This window comes from Apiospora kogelbergensis (assembly GCF_038363985.1).
Source record: "Apiospora kogelbergensis strain CBS 113332 chromosome Unknown utg000006l_segment0_segment0, whole genome shotgun sequence".
NCBI lineage: Eukaryota > Fungi > Ascomycota > Sordariomycetes > Amphisphaeriales > Apiosporaceae > Apiospora > Apiospora kogelbergensis.
Window position 1 is genome coordinate 1,792,724 of NW_027117423.1, and position 21,498 is coordinate 1,814,221.

At 52.0% G+C, this 21,498-nt stretch overlaps 7 protein-coding genes across 7 annotated transcripts; 4 read left to right on the forward strand and 3 right to left on the reverse strand.

Annotated features, from left to right (window-relative positions):
• Positions 1–105: 105 nt before the first annotated feature.
• On the reverse strand, positions 106–1,879 carry PG998_009423 (threonine synthase; the record flags this gene model as incomplete). The annotated part of the gene is made up of 3 exons (XM_066876239.1): positions 106–1,286; positions 1,353–1,725; positions 1,796–1,879. The coding sequence occupies 3 exons, from the start codon at positions 1,877–1,879 to the stop codon at positions 106–108; spliced, it is 1,638 nt and encodes a 545-aa protein (XP_066728395.1).
• A 473-nt stretch (positions 1,880–2,352) lies between these two features.
• On the reverse strand, positions 2,353–3,844 carry PG998_009424 (uncharacterized protein; the record flags this gene model as incomplete). The annotated part of the gene is made up of 2 exons (XM_066876240.1): positions 2,353–2,454; positions 2,510–3,844. Coding segments are annotated over 2 exons (1,437 nt in total), but the record flags the coding sequence as incomplete, so codon positions are not given.
• Positions 3,845–7,075: 3,231 nt separating this feature from the next.
• Positions 7,076–7,870, reverse strand: PG998_009425 (uncharacterized protein; the record flags this gene model as incomplete). The annotated part of the gene is made up of 2 exons (XM_066876241.1): positions 7,076–7,578; positions 7,744–7,870. 2 exons carry the CDS (start codon positions 7,868–7,870, stop codon positions 7,076–7,078), a joined length of 630 nt encoding a protein of 209 aa, XP_066728397.1.
• A 551-nt stretch (positions 7,871–8,421) lies between these two features.
• Positions 8,422–9,719, forward strand: PG998_009426 (uncharacterized protein; the record flags this gene model as incomplete). The annotated part of the gene is made up of 2 exons (XM_066876242.1): positions 8,422–8,807; positions 8,912–9,719. The coding sequence occupies 2 exons, from the start codon at positions 8,422–8,424 to the stop codon at positions 9,717–9,719; spliced, it is 1,194 nt and encodes a 397-aa protein (XP_066728398.1).
• A 630-nt stretch (positions 9,720–10,349) lies between these two features.
• Positions 10,350–12,507, forward strand: PG998_009427 (uncharacterized protein; the record flags this gene model as incomplete). The annotated part of the gene is made up of 5 exons (XM_066876243.1): positions 10,350–10,366; positions 10,502–10,537; positions 10,623–10,863; positions 11,078–11,285; positions 11,348–12,507. 5 exons carry the CDS (start codon positions 10,350–10,352, stop codon positions 12,505–12,507), a joined length of 1,662 nt encoding a protein of 553 aa, XP_066728399.1.
• An 803-nt stretch (positions 12,508–13,310) lies between these two features.
• Positions 13,311–15,552, forward strand: PG998_009428 (uncharacterized protein; the record flags this gene model as incomplete). Its single annotated transcript, XM_066876244.1, has 3 exons — positions 13,311–13,544; positions 13,619–14,188; positions 14,236–15,552. 3 exons carry the CDS (start codon positions 13,311–13,313, stop codon positions 15,550–15,552), a joined length of 2,121 nt encoding a protein of 706 aa, XP_066728400.1.
• A 1,069-nt stretch (positions 15,553–16,621) lies between these two features.
• PG998_009429 (Cytosolic copper metallochaperone) lies at positions 16,622–17,064 on the forward strand (the record flags this gene model as incomplete). The annotated part of the gene is made up of 2 exons (XM_066876245.1): positions 16,622–16,709; positions 16,895–17,064. The coding sequence occupies 2 exons, from the start codon at positions 16,622–16,624 to the stop codon at positions 17,062–17,064; spliced, it is 258 nt and encodes an 85-aa protein (XP_066728401.1).
• Between the last annotated feature and the right edge of the window lie 4,434 nt (positions 17,065–21,498).

A 21,498-nucleotide genomic window follows, 5' to 3' on the forward strand; every position in this document is an offset into this window, starting at 1 on the left:
TTGAGCTTCCGAGATCATTTTGTCTACCGTCTATGCCAAACATAATAATTTATGCTATTTAGAAACTGCCCCGGTGAATGAGCGTCACATCTTGTTCGTCAGGTTTCATGCCTCTTCGGCCTTCAATTCCTCTTCCACTTGCTTCTTGACGAGCTCGCGAACAGCTTTCCAATCATTCTCGACCTCGGCGATACGCTTCTCCTTCTTTTCTAAGCCAACAAACTCCTCAGGCAGGACTTGCTTCTCAAAGTCGAACCCGCCCTCGTCTTTCAGAGCCATCTCGACAGCACCCGAAAATTTGGCCGGATGCGCAGTAGACAGCGAGATGTGCGGTGTCTGCTCGTCACGCTGCCGGGAGCGCGCGGCCGCGGCGATGCCGACCGCCGTGTGGGGGTCCAAGACGTAGCTGATCTTGTTGAAGTATTGTTTGATGGTCTCCACGGTTTGAGGGTCGCTCACCCGCTCACTCTCGAAGTCGCGCTTGGCAGCTTCATGTACGTCTTTGTAGACAGGTCCGAATCCGCCGCTGGTCTTGAGCTGCTTAAGCCACGAAGCAACCTCTTGGCCGGCCTGCTTCTTGTTCCATTCGTCGTCCATCTTCGCCGAGGCCGCGAACTCGTACGCAAGATACCAAAGTAGTCGCTCGAAGTTACTCGACACAAGAATGTCCATGGCTGGGCTCAGTGTCTCCTTGACACCCTCAGGGTCGGCCTGGACACCATCCTGAGCCAGCCCGCCTTCTGCCTGGGCTCCATGAACCGGCTTCTTCTCGTATTTGCCGGTCTTCCAGAAACGATCCAGGATGTCGTTCTCATTCGTGGCTACCACAAACTTCTCAACAGGAAGACCCATTCGATGCGCAAAGTAGCCCGCCAAGATGTCGCCGAAATTGCCTGTGGGAACCACGAACCGTACTTTGTCTCCAAGGTTAAAGGCCGATGATGCTTTGGCGAGAGAGAAGTACGAGTGGAAGTAGTAAACGATCTGGGCCAGGATGCGAGCCCAGTTAATGCTGTTGACGGCACCAAGATTCAGTGTCGAGTTGATGTCGGGATCGGCGAAAAGGGCCTTGACGATGTCTTGACAATCGTCAAAGGTACCAGTGACGGCCAGATTGTGAACATTCTTGTCCAGCACTGTCGTCATCTGGGCCTCCTGGATCGGGCTGACTCGGCCCTTAGGATGCAGGATGAACACCGAGACATCCTTCTTACCCCTTAAGCCGTAAATAGCAGCTGAGCCTGTGTCGCCGCTTGTCGCGCCTACGACGGACAGGTGGTGCCGATCTGCCTTGGTGTGAGTCACTGCTCCTCTGCGTCTGGTAAGGGGACGTTAAGATTGCTGCAACCCACCTCGTCCAGTTTTACCCTCATTCTTCCTTGTGAGAAAATACTCGAAGAGGTTGCCCAAGAACTGCAGCGCAACATCCTTGAAGGCAAACGTCGGGCCGTGGAATAACTCGAGAAGGTAAAGGTTATCGTGCATATGTTTCAGAGGAGCGGTTTCGGGGGCGCGAAACGTCGAGTAACTGCGATCGATGATGCCCTTCAGGTCTTCGCGGGGAATTTCTGTAGGAGAGATGTAGAGCGACAGGACCTCGAGAGCAAGGTCCGAGAAGGAGAGGTCCTTCCAGCTCTGCCACTCAGCGGCCGAAGGAATCTGTTCAGGGATGTAAAGACCGCCATCCGATGCCAGGCCCTTCAGCACAACGTCTTCGAAGGAGAGCTACCCAGTGTCAGCAGATTGTACCGAGTGCAGGCCCTTTCTTAAGGGGTAGCGAGGCGGGTTCTCCTACATCGTAGTCATCACCCCGCGTGCTGAGATAGCGCTGGGGCGAGCCACTGGAGGCTTCCCCGTTGGTAGTGGCACCGTTCAACATGATGAAATAGTGATCTGAACGGCAAGATTGTCAGAGAGCTGGCGACGGAATCGTGCTGATATGCAAGAAAAATTGCTAGGCAATAATCAGTCAGACAATTGCGAATCAGGGTAGAGTATGAGTAGGAAGGAGGGCGCAAGGGCGATGGTGGCCCGAAAATCGGCTTTGCCCCGCACTAGACTGCCTTTGGCTTCTAGCGCTGGCGATCTATGCGGCCGTCCACGTTCCAGGGTCGCTGCACCAGAATGCATGCATTCATTATGTAACGTCTGGAGGCATAGATATGCAATTACAAAAGTACATCGCGCGTCTCCGTAGCCACGGTCTTTGAAACCCGCCAACCCCACGTTTGTTGCTACTTTCGGCCGTCGGCATTATCATTCCATATCATTGATTCATTCATGCCTTCGCTTCGTACTCGCTTCATGCTTGATCTGTGGCAAGTCCCTTCGTGTCCAGAACGGTGTTCACCTAGCAGTGGACGATGATCGTCTGCGGCTGATGATTTCTGCCTTCTTTTCCGGATTGACAGTGGGGTCGTTCGCCGGGTCACCATCAGCACCTGGGTTGGCCATCTATGTACTGTTAGTAACCCCTCGTTCTGGTGACGGGACTCGGAGAGCTGCTTACCTCGTACTCCAGAGTCTTGATGAATTTGTAGAATGCTACTGCTAGGATGGACCCTATAAGTGGCCCGATCCAGTAAATCCAGTGCTCCTCGTCAAACGTCAAGGTGACGACGCATGGCCCGAAAGAACGCGCTGGGTTGAGCGAACCACCAGTAAACTGGACACCCACCATCTCGGCTATGAACAAAGCCATGCCTATGCATACGGGCGCAAGATACGTGGCCCTGTGTTTCTCCTTGGCCATCATGAAAATGGTGAAGACCAGCTCTGCCGTGAGGATAGCTTCGATGAAGACGCCCTGAACTTGGCTCGTGCCACCTCCCAAAGTGGTGCGGACGTTGAAGCTTTCGGGAAACAGAAACCGGACCACAACCGAGGCGAGCAGAGACCCTAACATCTGCGCGAAGAACAAGCACACCGCTCGTGTAACTGAGATGGCCCTCACCATTACCATGGCAAGTGTCACGGCCGGGTTGAAGAGACCGCCACTGATGCGAAAGAAGATCCAGACGTTGACCATGAGGGACATTCCAAAGATGACGGAGATATAGAGCAGAACCGAAACATCAAACCCAGTGGAGCCGCCTGTTGTCGTATTGCTGTCGGAACTGTTGGTGTCGTTGCTGGCTTGGGACTGGATGTTGGCTACTTCGGTCCCACCGAATGCGAAGAAGAGGAAGAGCGTGGTTCCAATGAACTCGCCCAAGGTGGCAACGAAGTGGTTCTTGAAATTCGAGTTCATCCATTGAGTCATGGGCAGGCGGAGGACTTGCATCTTCTCTTGGTCGCTCAACTCCTTCCAAGTGGGACGAGTCCGAAGGGGATAGCCCATTTCCTCGTCTACCATTGGTCCATTCCTGTTACTGCGTATTTCTTCGAAGAGGGACTTTGACGGTGTATTCGGATCCATGTCGTTGGGCACATGGTTGAGGAAAGCACGGGGAGGCCGGCTTCGACTGTTTCTCCGAGACTGGTGGTCTGGGTGTCTGGGCTCTTCGCGACCCCGGGGAATGTCTCGGTCACCGAAGTCATTGTCGTCCCACCAATCCTCCTTGTCACGTGAGTTTGACATACGACCAAACCCTCCGAAGGAGTTCGCCATGTGAGGATAAGGAGGCCTGCTCTGAGACCGTGCCGAACTAGCTCGTCGGGCGCGACCTGGGTCGCCCGATTTGGGCCGTGGACCAAATTTCTGGGGTTCGTTATTTATGCCATCACCCCCGCCGGTGTCTGAGTCTGAATTGCGCTCAGGGACTTTGGGAAGGTCGGGGATACCACCAGGGCCTCCTAACTGTCCGGATAAGGACAACTGTGGAGGTTCTTGACTGGAAGCCATATCGAGTGCTGATGAACTAAGTTGGTTTGATTTGTAATATTGAATGGTATGGGAAAACCGCGAGTGTTTCGATGAAGCAATACGGTGCCGAAGACTTTGTGCTAACTTGATGAGAAGCGCAGTTCGTTGGCAAGTTGTTTTAAACACTTAGGCCTTGACGTTGAACAGGGCTTCTGCGGGTATATATGCTCTTCCCGTCTGTTGCGTATGCGGTCTCTTCTGGATATTCAACGTGGTCGGGCAGATGCAACTACGTCCTTGATCATGGACACCCAGCCAGCCACTCTCATGGCTCTATCAGCTCTACCCAAGTACTCTGTAGATCCAGGTCAGGGGTTCCCAAGTGTTGAATGAAAATAGACAATGGCAAGGTAGAGCCTCGCCGGTCCATGGATATACCCTGAAGTCGGTCGCTGCATGTACTTGGTCAATATACCCGGGGAAGGGGGGTAGGTGGGCCTCATGATCGTGGCATTGGCCTTTGCTAAGCACGAATAAAGAGTCGAAGGGAGGGAATGACGTGAGTGAAATCGGCCTGGGAAAAGCAATCGTCGTGGGAATAACCATGCTGAAACAGGCCACCATTATGAACACCATGCGTGGTTGGAGCCAGCCTGCTATACAAGATCAGATATGCGTTGACTGCCAGGATCATCGCGGCTCAGCTGCAAGAAGAAGAAAAACCTGCCATTGAATAAACCACGACACCACCAAGAAACTCCCGCGATATCATTGGCGGTGCACAATGTCGCGGGCCCAAATAGTAATTCAGCGCACGCGTTGGGCCAGTCATCCCTTCGGGCACAACCAATTGACGTCGTTGGTTGGAGCTGCGAGCAACCAAAGCCGAGGTCACGAAGTCGGTATACAGTCGGGAAAGAAGGAAGTTGCTGACACATGGCTGTGACCGGTGTAGCGGCGTTCGAGCATGAAAAGAAAAACGAGGTTGGTCGCATTGATCCAATGTAAGTATTATGTTGAAAAGTTGTTCCGTTTTGAGGCTGAGGCTGATCACCGTCTTCGCTCCGAAGCCGAACGACCAACCACCGCATCCCTGGCGACCTTCTCTATACTCTTTGCGTATTCGGATGAGCAGGGTCCAGCCATGGTCACGATCAGCAAATTCCTGGATGGGATGTGCCTTCTCGCGTGGTTGTCGCCGTCGTCCTTGGGACGAGATTTATGACGAGTAACGCAACCCCTCAAACCCATTCCCCTCCTTCGTTGACCAGCTGACGAGGAGACGCGTTGGTAGCATGTATTAGTGCTTACATACGTAGCATGTCCATTCGCATCTAGAGCCGTTTACGGACAGATACACAGACACGGGCAGGCAAGCGCTACAGTCGAATATCTAGGAGATCAGCGTGTGTCACGACTAAAATCGCCACAGCCGCCAGAACCGCTGCACATCATCTATTGACGTCGGAAATACACGTGTCATTGCGTTATTCTCAAGTTGAGACACGGGAAGCTGCCTACTTACATATGCACCTTGTTCGCACCGGGCCGTAATGCATGAGATCGACCTCCTAGGCTTCATCAGGATCGTCGTTGTGCATTGCTTCCGTCCTGCAGAATATTGAGTAACACCGCTATTTTGACGTTGTAATAGCAGGCTATGGATCATGTCGACCTTTGACGATATGCCAGAAGGAACGGGACATAAAGTAAGCACGAGTCATTAACCGAGGCTGCGATTTCCAGCCATTACGATCTCACGACGACTTGTGAGCTCATGATGAGTTAACTATGCCTGGGCCAATTCATTCTTGTGGGCAGAATACTGTCTTGTACCGGCCACCCAATATGCGGTGCTTCCAGATTGATCACCCGCAATTGGGCATACAGACATACGGGGCTGGTTCCGTTGCTATCTCATAGTCCAGATCTACATGGAATGCTTATTCAGACTGTCATCCGGAGTCCAACGACCCCTGAACCCGGGGCCCCCCTGTTTTATAGGGGCCTAAGGCATGTCCGACCGACCTCTTCTCGGCGACGTACTAGGATTGTTGAACATGAGAAATCCCCAAAGCTCGTAGGAGCGATGGGCCAGGGGATCTCCCGATCTCGGCGACTAGAGAAATTCTTGAGATCTCATGAACTTCCGAATTTCACAAAGGCCAAACTTGGAGGAGGGCTTTGCTGCTAGAAACCGCTTGATCAGCCCCTTGTTGGATCGGACTCGTCCGAACTGACTTTGTACCTTTGGTTCTTGTGTTTCTTATGTTGCCCCCTGAAATACCTTTGACCAAGCGATTCCTTTGAAAGTCTCCCAGTACAACCCTAAGCACAATCTAAGTTTAATGAACCATATCACAAACTCCAAACATACATGAGTTTGATAGTAAGTACGTAGAGATATGAACACATGTACACACTAAAACTGCCAATTAATCATCACTGGCTACTCCCATGGGATGAGACAAGCTTAAATTACATACATCTATGCGCGCACTTATCTTGTTCAGCCGCGTCCTCGAGCCGTTACTTGAACTGGTTGAGTTCCTAAACCCTATCAATCAGAATATGGGACACTCTCTTCTCATCCTATGTATTCTTATAATTGCCATATATTTATAGAACTATCTCACCTAAGCCATCTCTATTGCTTACTAGTCCATTCTCTCTGTTCGGTAGCTCTTGTATAGATAAGCGCCTTTCTTAACCCCTTTTGACATGCCCCTGAATCAATATTCAACTAGCTGGTACTTATGTATCTTAGTGATAGCATCTCTCTTTAACCTTTATTTCTCTTTCTTATAAATTATTTATAGACTAGTTATAATATAACGGCTTTTCATCTTGCAACCCAGGAGTGTGTTCACAACGCTCATCAACTCCGACTACGGAAATAAGGCTTTCTTGAGGTCGACTTCAGCTCGTGGGTCTGGCAGTTGCGCTGCCTTGCTGAATACTTCTGCAAGCGAGCTTTGGATATCGATCTGATGCAAATCATGGGCCTCTAGTGGTCTTGCTGGGGTAAGAATATTTACAGCGAGACTTGTGCTTTGCTCATGCACGCTGTCGTACCCCCTGCCGGTAACTCGAAGGCTAGCAAGTTCAAATGGGCTGTTATAAGGCGCCGGCATGCTCGCATCGGTTCTCTTGGGCGATCTTAGAGTATGTAGCATGGGAGCTTTCCATCTAGCTTGCGTCACCAAATCACCCAGAAAACATAAATCAGGGAGCTGATACCGTATTTTCCCTCTTATCGTTTTGAGACTGTCACACTGTAATTTTTGCCTCGCTTTTCGGTCCTCGTGTTCCAAAAATGGTGCTTCCCACCCGTACTTCACTGCTTCCCATGGCGATGGCGCCTTCAAAATCCTCGCTCATGCCCATACTAAGCTCCAGCTCCCGGTCCAAACCTAATTCCTTCGCGACCAAGTCGCGCTGCTCTCGTAAGCATGTAAAGTCCTCGTTCTCACTCCCAGCTGTCGTAGCAACACTTCGAGCGATAGCACCGATAGTCATGAGGCCCAAGAGATTGAGATGGGGCGCATTCTCGACTACTTTGCATAGAGCAATAGTCTCTTGTCCTGGAGGACATCCGGACTTTGACTCTTCACCCGATGTGTTGACTTGGACGTGGATGTTCAGTTTGGGGGCCTCGGGATCTGCGGCGAGGAGCTTCCCACGGTACTCGTTAAGAACCTGTGCTTTCTTCGTGGTGTCGACACTCGAGACACAGAAGAGATTTGGGATCTTGGCCAGATTCTTGCAGTGTCCTGCGTCATTATCAGCATACAGACTGACACAACGACTTCCCGAAAACATGGTACATAAACCCCAAAAGTACACATGTGATGCTATCGTTTCTCAAGTCAAGGTTGGCTCAGAATGCCGGCCCGCTGCCGCCCATCTACAGCTCTTAAACTCAGTATTTTACTTACCTGACTGTAAACCACCGATAAAATGCCACTGTATGGTTCTGGGGAGGAGCTCTGCCTTCTGGCTCAGCTCCTGAGCATAGTTTTCACCAAAATGCAGGTGAGAGGTTGGTGGCTGACATAAAGCCATGATGTCGTTGGCCGGCTTGAGTTTCGAAACCGCAACCAGACGTACCTGAGAAGCACAGGGTCAGTCCAAAGAAGCTGTCAGGGCGATTTTGCAACCTACATTTCTGCCTTTGGCCACTGCCGCAACACGCTCACTTATCCTGCCGAGTTGGGATGTCAGAGCCACAGCTCTGGAGGGGTCAACCTTCATCTCGGTTTCACTGGCCATAGCAGGTGCAGATTTGATACCGGATCAGAGGGGTTTCCTGTATATTCGAGGCAGGCTGAGATATGCGGGCCTTCAGAGATGCAGCCAGGTTATTTCCCGAGTAACTGGCCACCCGGTCTGCTGTTCTAGATACGCCGGGTGAAGCCCACTGCGCGGAGTGGACTGGTCATACTTTCTAAGCAGCGGAACTACTTCCGTTCATGTTTGTTGTGCAGCCGCATAACAGTGGGGCAACCGGATAAGATTGGAAAAAGTTACGGATAACTCAACCAGATTTCCTATCCTGTGTCGCATGTCTTTCCATTCTTTGCAGTATTTTTGTCAATCCTACCAGCTTGTAGACGATGGATCCTCTTTTGACTTCGCTCTGTGGCATCTGCCACGTCCGAGAACCCAAGTACAAATGCCCTCGATGCGGCGCCAACACATGCTCGCTTGCATGCGTCAAGAAACATAAGAAATGGTCATCATGCAATGGGCAGCGTGATGCCACAGTCTACGTACCGCCTGCCAAGCTGCGCACCGACGCGGGTATCGATCACGATTACAACTTCTTGACTAAGATCGAGAGATCACTAGAGCAGACCGAAAAGTTGCTCATCCATGAGCGAGGCATCTTGCCCGAGCGCGTACAGCAAACCGAACGATCCAATGGGCCCCCGAACAAGAAGACACGATTGAACAAGGGACAGAGCCGGGGACGGACCACGCTGGAAGGCGACACGCGATCGTGGGCGAGGGCGGCTCTCAAAAGCTAAACGCACTCGACATCACCGTGAAACATCAACCATATGGCATGTCTAGGCACAAAAACAATACGACGTCTTTCAACAGGCGGTCGCAAACCATCAACTGGCAGGTTGAATGGTGCTTTCTCGACCCAGCAACTTCCCCCAGCCTGAAAAAAATGCTGAATAAGACCCTCGACAACGAGGCCATGTACCTTGGCTACTCCGATTGTCGCGAATACCACCGACGATCGCAAATGTCGAAGAAAGAGAAAGACGAGGAGAAGAGACAAGAGAAAAAGGATAACGAGGATACAACCGCTGGTGCAGGTGAGACGGACGAAGGTGGCAATGGTAATGCCATCTTCAGCGGACAAGACTGGGAGAGTACAGCCTGGGCAGCGGCGGCAATTACCGGACAGAAGACAAGCAGCTATTGGTTTACATCGGCGCCACAGGGAAACCCAAAGAAGCGCAGCGAAAGGCAAAGGCGCGCCGAAAAGGCCAAAGACGATTACCAGTTCTACTTCCACGTTCCTGGGACGCCTTCGCGCGAACCCCAAAAGCTCATACCCATCAAAGCTGACGACACTCTGGCCTCTGTATTAGCTGGCTTGGAAGTGCTGGAGTTCCCCACGATCTTCGTCATCCCAGCTGGAATGCGACTCCCGCCAGGCTATCGACTAGCAAAGCGAATTACAAGCAGCACTCCCCAAAGGGACTCACGGCTTCCGCAAAAGCGCAAGGCCGAAGGCTTGGTTGAGTACGATACGAGCGAGGAAGAAGGTCAAGTCGCCGAAGCGGATGGCGACGGGGAGATGGGAGTGGCACCAGAAGACGACACCACCAGTAGCTCTGGTTCTGATTCCGAGGACACTGAGGACTCTGAAGATCCCGACGAGGAAATGGAATAGTGCCTGCAATACGGCCGGCAGAGGGCCAAGATAATCTATGGGAGTTTTGTACAAGACGCAGTAGGCACTTAATCACAAGCGAAGAGATACCCTGTACTGCCCCCGGTCCTTTACTCTATTCGTAGTGCCATGATTGGAATCATCCAAGACCTCATCGAGTCGTTGTCGACAAATAATGCATATGAGAATACCACTTGCACATTCAATTGATTGTCTGAAATGCGGCTAAGCTACCATCCTGTACTAGCCACTAGCCTGGTGGGGCCACCCCCAACCACCTTAACTTAGCACATGCAGGTTTACTAACATACTTTACGTTGGTACCACATCTTCTCAATCCTCTCTCTCACCGACCCGACCACCAGCCAGCCCACTTCGCAGAGAGAACAGAACACAGAACGACTTTATTCTCCTCCCCTCTCTCAGCTCAGCCTCCTCCAGCCCAGCCCAGCCCAGCCCAGCTGCATTCTGATGTATCCACACGGGCTTCTCTGATTTTCCCACCACAAACTCTGCTTTTCTCTTCTAATTTTTACAATTTTACTTGCTCTCTCTCTCCACCGACGCAACCTTCTCCTCTCCTCCCATTCATACAAATCGCGCTTTGTCGCGCATTCAGATTTTTGCAAAATGTCTGAATTCCTGGGGTATGTGTCTTCAACATAGGTTGTTGCTGTTGTAGCTTGCTACATCCGCCTCCGCATCGTCAGCCATCTGTCATGGAGCTCACCGTGTAGCTTTGCGAGCAATTGGTGGCATCGATGCTGACTCCATCATTGCAGTTCGCGCATATCACTCATCTCCAAGAGTGATATCAGGTTAGTCCTTCCTCTCCCCGCTGCCCTCTATTCTATTCTAGTTTTGATGGCCATCGTGCTGACCGTCGTTCTTTCCCCTCTTCAGGTACTCAGGCATACTACATGAGATCAACTCGGAAGAGTCGACCGTATCCCTCGAGAATGTTAGATCCTACGGTACCGAGGGACGCAGAGGCAACCCTGAAGAAGAGCTGCCGGCGTCCGATCAAGTCTATGAATACATCGTCTTCCGTGGAAGCGACGTGAAGGACCTGCGAATCGAGGAGGGCCCTGCTACTAAGGAGAACAAGCCTCCTGTCGTACCAGACGATCCTGCAATTGTTGGCGTAAGTTGATTTCCCTTTTCACAACTGGCCCTATTGCTTCTTATGATGAAACATTTCGGATGTAAAGATTATCTTGACTGAATTGCGCAAACAAACTCATGTTGATATTTCCGTTGCCTTCCTTCTGATCACGAAGCACATCTTCAATTCCCTGCACGCACAGCAATCAACTCAGCTTGGAGTTTGTCGCTAACATACATTGTCTGTTGCTTAGGCTCGTGCTCGTCCTGTCGGTCCTGCTGGCCCAGGCGGTCCCCCGGGTCCTCAAGGTCCTCCCAATGCCGGACCTAACGGCCAAGGTGGTTTCAATCCATCTCCGTTCCAGCAACCTGGATTCTTTCCTCCGCCGGGTCCTGGTGGTCCTTGGGGTGGCCGTGGTGGTCCCGGGCCCGGCCCTGGACCTGTCCCGGACCCAAGATTTGGTGGCATGCACTACCCCCTCCCGGCTGGTTCCCTCCTGGTCAAGGCTTCCCGCCTGGCCCAGGTCCGTGGAACAACTTCGGGTACCCTCCTGGGCCTCATGGCCCTCCTGGCCCCCACGGCCCTCCTGGCGCGCCTGGCCAAGGCATGCGAGGAACACCGCAGCAGGATAAGCCTACACCAATTGGCGCCGGATCTTCTGGAGCTCCTCCCGGCATTGAGAAACCGAAGTCAGCTGGAACTCCTTCTCAAGGCGAGGCGGCTCAAGAGCAAAAGGCTGTTTCTGCACCCACTCCACCTGTTGATTCGAAGCCAAGTGTGGAGGAGGTAAAAGCTACTGCGCAGTCGCTCAATGCCAACGGTCCTGCTAAGGTCGCCCAGCAGCAGAAAAATGTCCCCACAGGGCCAAGAAACAACAATCGCGTCACACCCGCTGTTCCTTTCACTGGCCCACCCAAGGCAGGTCCTTCGGCACAATCTGGCCCTCAGATAACTGCTGCTGCCGCCTCTATCAAGCCTGCTACGACGGGTAATGCCCCACCATCGGCTGCCAGTATCAGGGATGCCACTCAACAGGCAAAGGATGCTGTGGCTGTAGCTATGGCGAAGCTCGGCAACGCTTCGGCAGCTCCTGTGGCAGGACAGCCAGCAGCCAACGGAACTGGAAACGCCATGGACAACCTCACCAAGAAGGTCAACGAGATGAGGGTTAATGCTACTCGAGGTGGCCCTAGCACACGAGGTCGTGGCAGGGGCAACCGTACTGGAGGAGGATCTGGCAAGATAGAGGTTCCCGAGGTCGATTTTGATTTCCAGGTGTCTAATGCCAAGTTCAATAAGCAAGATCTTGTTAAGGAGGCCATTGCCGGTTCGCCTCTGGGCGAGACACCGAACGGACCCGGTCCCGACTCTGAGGCGCAAGAGGCGGTTGAAGATCCTACCCAGCCCCAAGCTTACAACAAAACGAGATCATTCTTTGACAACATCTCGAGTGAGTCCAGGGAGCGATCTGAGAGCGGAGGCCAGAAACCTGGTGGTCGTGAATGGCGCGGCGAGGAGCAAAGAAAGAATATGGAAACATTCGGACAGGGCAGCGTTGATGGTGGCTACCGATCTTACCGCGGCAGAGGCCGTGGCCGTGGTCGCGGCGGTCCCCGTGGCGGTCGTGGCTTTGCTCGAGGCAATTTCCGTCCTCGAGGCGACTCACAGGGCTCGGCCCAGTAGAGCGTGAAATGCCTTGACTAACGAACGGTGGTTACTGCATACCTACTATTCAGTTCTATTGTACAGTGTGTAAAATATGGCATGGTTATGGGCTCTTGCTGGAGCAATCATGCTACGCAGCAGGAGTGGCAACAATCTGAGAAGGGTTCGGAGCGTTTGTCAATTCACGAACGATCAATGAGAACGAAACAAGGCGTTAACGATGATTACGAGGAGTTCTCACGGATCAAACAGGTCAAAACCGGTTGGGGGGAAAGCATACATATGGTTTAGGAGCGAGAGTGCTGATACCAACTTGATTTCCCTTGCTTGTACAGGAACGGCAAGCACATCACGGAAAAGACCAATCCATCAGATATTCAGCTTGATGCAATTGGCCATCTAACGCTCTGTACATAGTTTTAGAGCCTCGGCGGCTAATATAAGCGCTACGTCAAGCAACATGACCGATTCCTGCCTCCCAGTTTTGTGATGCGTCTCTAACGGCTATGCTCGTCACCTCCCGATATGAAGTCCGAGTCTTGGATGTCCTGTGATATTGGAACCAACAGGTGGATTGGCCTCCTGTTGGGGGTGCGAAGTAGTAGATCCCAAGAGATAGCTGACACCTATAGAGAGCTACTAATGACGCACACCGGGTCTTTTGCACTTGCCTTTTGCGACTTACCCCACTACAACAGCCCGACCATTTATCCCACCTCATCCCACTCCCACTTGCAAAATTCACACATGCCCTTTTGCAAGACTCGGACAAGGATTTGCGTTTCTTGAATCCACTCAAGCATACTCCCGAAGTTGCGACCATGTCCAGCAGACAATTGCGCAAGCTGCAAAAGCAGAAGGAGCTAGAGCAGCTCCAAGCGCGCACACAAGACAGCGGCTCTGAGAGTGAGGAAGCTCCAGTCCAGAAACCGAGACAGAGTGTTTTCTCCGGCTTTGCAGCTCTGGGTGGCGCAGAGGAGGACAACTCCGACGATGGCGACAACAACAAAGAGGAGGCGGAGGATGAATACGAGGAGCCAGACACAGTAGAGGTCGTCAAGCCGGCCTCAAAGAAAAGCAAAAGAGGAAGAAAAAGGCCAAAAAGGCAGTGGTTGAAACCAATAACAAGAACCCCGCATCCAGCGCGAAGTCAACCGCCCCCAACGACGATGCCGATGAGATCGACCGCGCGCTTCGTGAGCTCAACCTAGTGGCCAAGCCATCGAAAGATGGCTCGACCCTGGGCCCTACCACCGCCACAGTTGCGAAACCGTACGAGCGTATCTGCGAGCTTCTAAGTCTTAACACCTATCACCTCAGGGTCATCAACGAAATGCGCACACTTTTCGGCCGTGAGGCCATGGCGGCGGCAGAGATGGAAGAGCAGGAAGACGAGCAGAGCCGCAACCGCCGACGGGGCCAGCGTCAAATGAGGGAGAATGTGGACCTGGAGACCTTCCTTCGGGGCGTTCCTGGGAAGTCACTTCCCGAGGTCACTCTCCGTCGCAATCCGTTCTTGCCGGGCAAAGAGACGTGGCCAAGAGCGGCTACGGACGGTCTCACGATGAAGCAGGTGAAGGATGGAACGATGGAGACCAAGTGCGGTACGGTTGAGTTCGGCTTCGCACACGATCAGAACTACAACAACCTAGAGCGCCAATTCTTCGCCCTTGCGCAGATGTACGAGCCTATGCAGCTGGTGCATTTTTGCATCGGCACCCCTACCATGTTTCCTCGTTGATCCAGGTCAGCAAGATCGCAAAACAGGATCAAAACTCGGCTTTGGCTGCGGATTTGTGTGAGCGTGCTCTGTTCACCTTAGGGCGTGTATCAATATCTTTGTTCCGCCAGAAGCTGGTAGAAGGCAAGGCGCGACTCGATTTCAGGAGGCCGGAGAACAGACAATTCTGGCTTGCTGGATACCACTACCTGAAAAGCTTGGTCATGAAAGGCACTTACAGAACAGCCCTTGAGTGGACCAAGCTGATATTGAGCATGGACTTGGCCGACCCGTACGGTGTCATTCACTTCCTGCATCCATTGGCCATCCGAGCCCATGAATCCAAGTGGTTCATAGACTTCTGCGATTCGGAGGCGTTAGATGAGTGTGACACAGCGCAAGACTATATCCGACAGACTCTGGTGCTTGCCCGTCTGCAGCAGAAAGACGATGCAGGTGCCAAAGCCCTGTTGGTGGGAGGTATGGAGCGTCTCCCATGGTTATACAGCTCGCTCTTCAAGGCCCTGGGACTCGACGTTCCTCGCGCTATATGGGGCACGGAGCCTAGAGACGAGCATGAAAACTTGTTCACGGAGCTCTATGTCCACCAGACGAAGCCACTTTGGGACAACACTCAGGCAATCGGCCTGCTGAAATCAGCAGCTACATCTGCCAAGAAATCGTCATCGGATCTCCTTGCGCCGTCGCCTGTCGCGGGACGAAATGTTGGTCGGTTCGTGTACCTCGACAACACACCAGCTCTAATGGGCCTGGTGCCCGACGGAATGCTGCACAGCTTCCCGAATTGGGATTTTGACCCATTGCCACCAGCCCAAGAAGAGAACATCTTCAGCTACGATACTCAGAAACTCCAGTGGGCTCCAGACCGCGGTCCTGCCGCCAATGACGGCATGCTGGGCCCTCTGCCAAATGGAGTGGGCCGCCGCGAGCTAGAACAGATGCTGCAACAGGTCATTAGAGATGGCGCTCCCGGACAAGTCCGTCAAGCTCTGGAGGAAGCACTTGGCCAAACCGGTCAGAACGTGGAGGTTCCGGCTGGCGAGGATGATGATTTAGCCGCAGGAGATGAGGCACAGCAGGGCGAACAAGCCGGACTCTGGCAGAACCTGATGGATATGATTTGGCCTTCACGGACGTTGCATGATGGAAGTGGTAACGACAGCGATGATGATGATGATAGATACATGGGACCGGGCGGTTGGCCTAGCGATGACGAGGACGAGATGCCGCCGCTGATAGCAGCAGCGGAAGGGCCAGGCGGCGCGAGGCAAAGGGACGCAGATAGTGATGATGACATGCCTCCTTCAGAGCCCACGCGGTGAATGGCTGGAACTCCATACCCCAGTTACGTAGTGAATGAAGCCAAATACAAATAAAGACCAACACAACGCATCTGCCCCTTGGTGACTGGGCCTAAGTTGGTGGTTGGGTTGTTGATCCACTGGGGTGTGCTACCGGCCCGTTCCGTTTTCTGGCGGATACATGACATTATTATGTATGTATGACATGTACTTGCCTACAAGCTTTCTCGTGCACACACATGCCATGCATCGTCAGCATGCAAGTCACGATGCATATTCGCTGCATATACACGTTTAGCCATCAAGAACCAGTCGGCCGGCATGAAACAACCTTTTCATACTAGGATGCGCCTTACTACAATATAGCAAGGGCTGGATGTTGACCTGTTGGTGTTTCAGGCCGAGAAAACTTGCTCATGTTTCATGCTGTACACAAGTGGTCAAAACTGAGGTAGACTTCAATCACGGGCCTCGCCGAAGCAAAGACAAACCCGGTAGGAGAACTGATAGATACGGCAGCTGCCATGCCTACAACTTGCAGTACGGCAATCCCCTTATACACTTTCAACCCAGGTGCATTCTATGCAGTTCTGATATGGCGGGGTTAGGGGAGCTTCCGTCGATACTTCCTTGGCAGCCTGTCAGATTGAGAAGCAACACTGGCGTTTGGAGGGGGCGGGCTGAAGACGGGGGAGGGGCAATCAGGAAGAAGGGGAAGAAGGGGTTCTGGAAGGGGAAGCGCAAGGGCCGCGTCGTGTTCCTTCCCGGAGCTGGAACTGGAACGGAGGGTTGGAAACGTGCTCATCCGTATTATTAATGCAGTAGTCAGTAGTTCTTTCTTTCAGTTCCATATGCCACACCTTACTTTGATTACGCAAAGTGAAAAAAGAGAGAAAGATCGCGAGGGAAAAAGACGTGTCTTTTTGGAGAGTTAGTTACATAAAGAGCCCTCCCTCGTCCATTCCATAATCCCCCTCTTTCGTCACCGACCTCAACAACAACTCAGCAATAAAGCAGCACACTTCCCAAAACTACACACATACAAGTCGCATCCCACCACATACAACCACACTCCCACATATATACCAACATGTCCGACCACACCTACAAGTTCGGCGTGCAGATGACCTGCGGCGGCTGCTCCGGCGCCATCGACCGCGTCCTGAAGAAGCTCGACGGTAAGCTCTCGTGCATTCCCGGCTTTCCCATCCCTCACTCGCCTGCTCCCTTCGCGTTGCCCCTCCATTAAGTTGCGCAGCCGCCTAAGACAGAGGAGGAGGGAATGGGAAGGGAAAAGAACAACGAAGCCCGAGGAATCAAAGAAACATGTGCTAACTACTTTGACTTCTTCCGCGTTTTATAGGCGTCAAGTCGCACGAAGTCTCGCTCGAGAAGCAGGAAGCACTCGTCATCGCCGAGCCCGGTCTGGACTACGAGACCGTTCTCCGCACCATCAAGAAGACGGGCAAGACCGTCAAGACCGGCGAGGCCGATGGCGAGTCCAAGAGCATCGACCTGCCCGATACCGCATAGAAGGTGCTTAGGCGCAGGATTCGCACCTTTCTTGGTCTGAAAAAGTAGGCGAGGGGGCAGCGGCAACGGAACGAGAAGACAAAATATATGCACCAACTGCGACCTACCTTGATTATTTACTTTCGACGACTGCGAGCGAAACCCCCACGGCGCTACTTGGGTAGGAGGAATCGTCCAAGTAGTTTGCGACACGTCGTTTGAGAGCACGAATAGGAGACAGGCATAGCATAGCGGCTCATATCGCGATATGATGCAAGGGGTTTGTTATTTTTCATGGCCTGTTTGTTACGACACGGGATATATATTTTGGGACGGAGTTTTCCGGCTTAGGAGGTTTCCGTAGCGTTCCTCACATGATACTGATCATGAATAGAAGTCTGGTCCGCGAGTTTCACGAGACTTTTATCAACTTGACCTGTCTACCTCTTTCTTGCTTCCGTCTCGTGATGGTTTGATTCTAACAAGTGTGCTGATTGGACAATTCTAGATGAACTAGCACTTGATTTGTCCCTCCGAACCGAACCTGTGCTGTGCCATGCTGTCCATTGACTGTATTAGCAGTAGACCACAATAGTGCTCTCGACTTGCAATTGAGCGTATACTTTTTAGCCTGTTCGGGCGAGCTTCCCGGGCTAAGCTGGTGTTCTTGTTTTAGTTGATGCCCAAGCGGTGTGTTTTGCTGCTCCAGGAAGACATCATCTCGACGTTCAAGCAGATGCCCCTGCTTCACCATCCTCGGTGACGTGGGAATTGATAGACCCTTTAGCGAAGACAATGATGCCACCACGCCCACGTCAAACCCCCGTCCTTGGCCGCGGGCACGATGGTGACGGCAAGGACAACGGTGGCGGTAAACCGTCCAGGCGGTTTGAACTATCCCATCTACTTTTCCACGTTTGTAGCGAAACAGTATACACGCAGCCTGGGGGACGACAGGTACATCTTGTTGTCGCGCCCTGGAGCTTTGCAATGATATCAAATATTTCCTTTCCGATTACCACTTCAACCAAACGGAAACGGAGAACTCACGAAGAGCAGTTCGCCCTGAAATGTAAACTCAAAAAAAGCCATCGTCGTTTCCCCTTGCATTTACAGGACTCTCAAAAGACGCCCCAATAGATGTTCTCCATCGGCCGGCAAGAAGATCAGTGACGACGGGACAGAGAACACAACTCAGGCTTCAAATATATGGTTACAGTGCCATAGTTGTACAACAGGACAAGAGGTAGCGGTTCCCTTGGTGTTTCATCGCCAAATCATTCCATGTGGTACCAAATTCGACATCGTTTTCTCCAGAGCGCACGAGATAGTTGGATCGTAGAGTAGCTGTGCCTAACACATGCCTTCATAATTTTAATATTCAAGTATCGAGTACATGTGCTTCCTAGCCAGCTCTTCGTGGGGTTATTGGCTCTCGTCTTTTTCGTACTGTTGGTGGGTTCATGTTGATTACGGGATCCTCCCTCTTCGGTTAGATGTTGTGTATCATTCGGTGGTGTTCACGGGATTACCAAGGCGGCAGATCCATTCGGGTGAGGAAAGGACGTATGGAGAGGTGGAGGTCTAGATGTGTTGAGTTCGAAAGCTGAAGCAGAACGACCGTATGAGCGATCAGGCGTTTTCTATTCTCTGTTCATCTTGAGTGTGTCAACTTGTCTTGCCGAAGAAGGCAGATGAAGGGGAATGCAGCGTACTTAAGTTACACTGGTCATTCTCCATGGACTGTGGCTACTAGTCGCTCGTCGTTTAACGCCCCCATGAAGAAATCGAGTTCACGCTTATTTTGATTGCCTTTGAAGAGATGATGAAGCACGAGAGTGTGTGTACCGTCGTCATATACATTTGGTTTCCTACGTATATTTCCTTCGTAGTTCGTCGTCGGGCTTTCTTGTTGCTCGTACATAGTCGCGCCGACCTATTTAGCTGAGCCATTTCTTACTTCTGGTGTCGTTCTGTTGGTTATATCTCCTTCTCTCCGTAAAGAAGGGGGGCATATGATTTACATAGAGCCAAGACCAGATGCAGGACCGTGTTAACCACTCACTCCCTTGGCCAGCCAGTGTGTACAGCCGTGATGTCTGTCACGTTAGCTGCTTCTCCGCTACTGCTGGAAACGCTGATATGCCCGGGTACTTGAATGGTAGACATGATAGGCTTGACAAATCCGAGTTCACTATCGCATGCCAGTGGGTTTTTCAGACGGAGGACGTTGCCCAAGACTCTGTCTGCCGTTCCTTATTTACTGGTCTTCTTTCCCCCTACATTTGGCGTAATTAATCAGGATTTAATCATAATTTACCACAATGAAAGGGGTATGTATACACAGATATGTTGGCCAATGGCGTAGATAACATGTGAATCAATCGGGAATCACTCATGAATAGCTTCTCTACCAGCAATGACCAGAATCCTCTCCATGAGAGCGGTGTCCGCACACATCGACCCTACTTGAAGCTGAGGTTCGCCACAAGAACAACATTGGCTTTCCTTCTGCTAGACTGCGAAGGGGTCGAGATTCATAGAAGGGAGATAAGCTATGTCACGTAACGAAACTGTTGAAAGAATACTAACGCTTCACTGTGGCTACGCGTCTTGCATCGACCACCTTCTCCTCCTTTAATATTGACGTAAATTTTAGGGTGATAGGTCGTGTGCTCTGTCATGTCATGTTAATATGACCCGCAAGTCCGTTATAATAGACTGCGTAGCCCACAAATGAATTGAACGGCAATGATGCCGGCAGATACCTACGAAGATAATTCTGCGATGACTGCACTCTGGTTCATCAATATCATGTTTCCACTAAGGGATATGTGAGACGCCGTAGACACAGTCTCGGATAAGTGGTCATATAATGCAGCTCGTTTGGATTGACCTGGCACAGCCGCCCGGAACGTGGCCACGTATCTCTTTCGACTATCCTACTTTTCATGAGAGGACGGGCTCAGGAGAAATGGCCACGATGGATGCCCACCACATGTATGCAAAGAACAATATTACCGGACTTCCCCAACCAGCACTGGTTGATCCATCAGGCAGCGCGGCTGTACCTGTCGTCGCCTGAGACGCGTAGGAGTTTTCATGCATAGACCCGTCCATTCGTGAGTATTCCCAGCCCGGTGGCTACCTTTCGCTTATCGGTGAGGTATAGTATAGAGAAGAAGAAGGGGGGCTTCCAGAACAGACCCTTGCAATATGGATGCATGCACCACATATATACCGCCTTATAAATCCACAGCCGGCAGTCACCCTTGACCGCAGTGTGCATCCATCATGCTGCTTTCCTCAGAGACGAGACAGGTGACAGATGGAAGTCTCCAAATACATAGATCGACAACCGCCAGTGTAAGTTAACCTCTAATAGTACTTACTACTAACCGATATACGCGTTGGGGACGAGGTTGGGGAATTGCTTGTGGCCCCCCTGCTATTTTGACGGGCTTGACTAGCATCTGCAACGGCCGACAGGGATAAATTGGGAGTGCGGGTGCGTCCCATTCGGCCGTGCCGAAATGTGATGAACAATTCATCGCGTCTCGTTGGCCCAGCCACCGCGCCGTAAGCCGAGCGGCCTAATGCCGACGGTGACAGACAAAGAGAAGGTGGAAGCAAAGAGTTCGCAGTCGTAGCGACCAGAGCAGCAACGACGATCAGGTAAGAAGGCCAGTATGATGCCATATTTCCGCTGGGGAGGTTGCGTTCGGACTTGATCCCCTGGATGGGTTGCGGCGGCCGAGTATCCAAAACAACGGATTCTCAAACGACTTGCCAAGCCGGGAACCTCACGTGGAGTCGGATGCAAGAGCGGGCAGAGCGGACGGATGGAGAGGAATTGGATGGCCAGGAAGATTTTTGTGGCTCTTGAGTTTTTTATTTTATTTTCTCTCCTTCGGTATTTGCCGTCGCCGGTAATAAAGGTAGATAGATGGAAGTGAAAGTGCAGATTATGGTGCCGACGCCCTGCCTGCTTACCTATTCTGGCTATGTGTTCGCAGTTCCCACACCATTGCGCGTCGTATTATCGTCCGACTGTTATTGATGGGCTCTCTGCTGGGAGGGACCTTGGACCGCAGGGGAGGGAGTCGGTTATAGTAGCAGCATGTAGCAGCATGTATCTGTGTATCTGTGTATGCAAATTGGGCAAATTTGCTGACCGTTCCCGTGTCCCGTTGACCGCATGTTGGTGGATGCGACATAGTTTGAATGGCCTATTAGTAGGAGCCTCGGGAGTCCAGGGAGTCCAGGGAGTCCAGGGAGTCCAGGGAGTCTAGGAACCGGTAGCGACTACCGAAGCGCAGAGAGGCAAAGAGATCTGCCATCTGCCTAGCTTTCGCCCATACGTCTTCTCCACTTACCGCGTGGGTAGGCGGCAGCGGATTGTCGCATGTGATATGGCCATTTCTGTGCTGTTAGCTTGGAGGCAGGAGGGGGCGT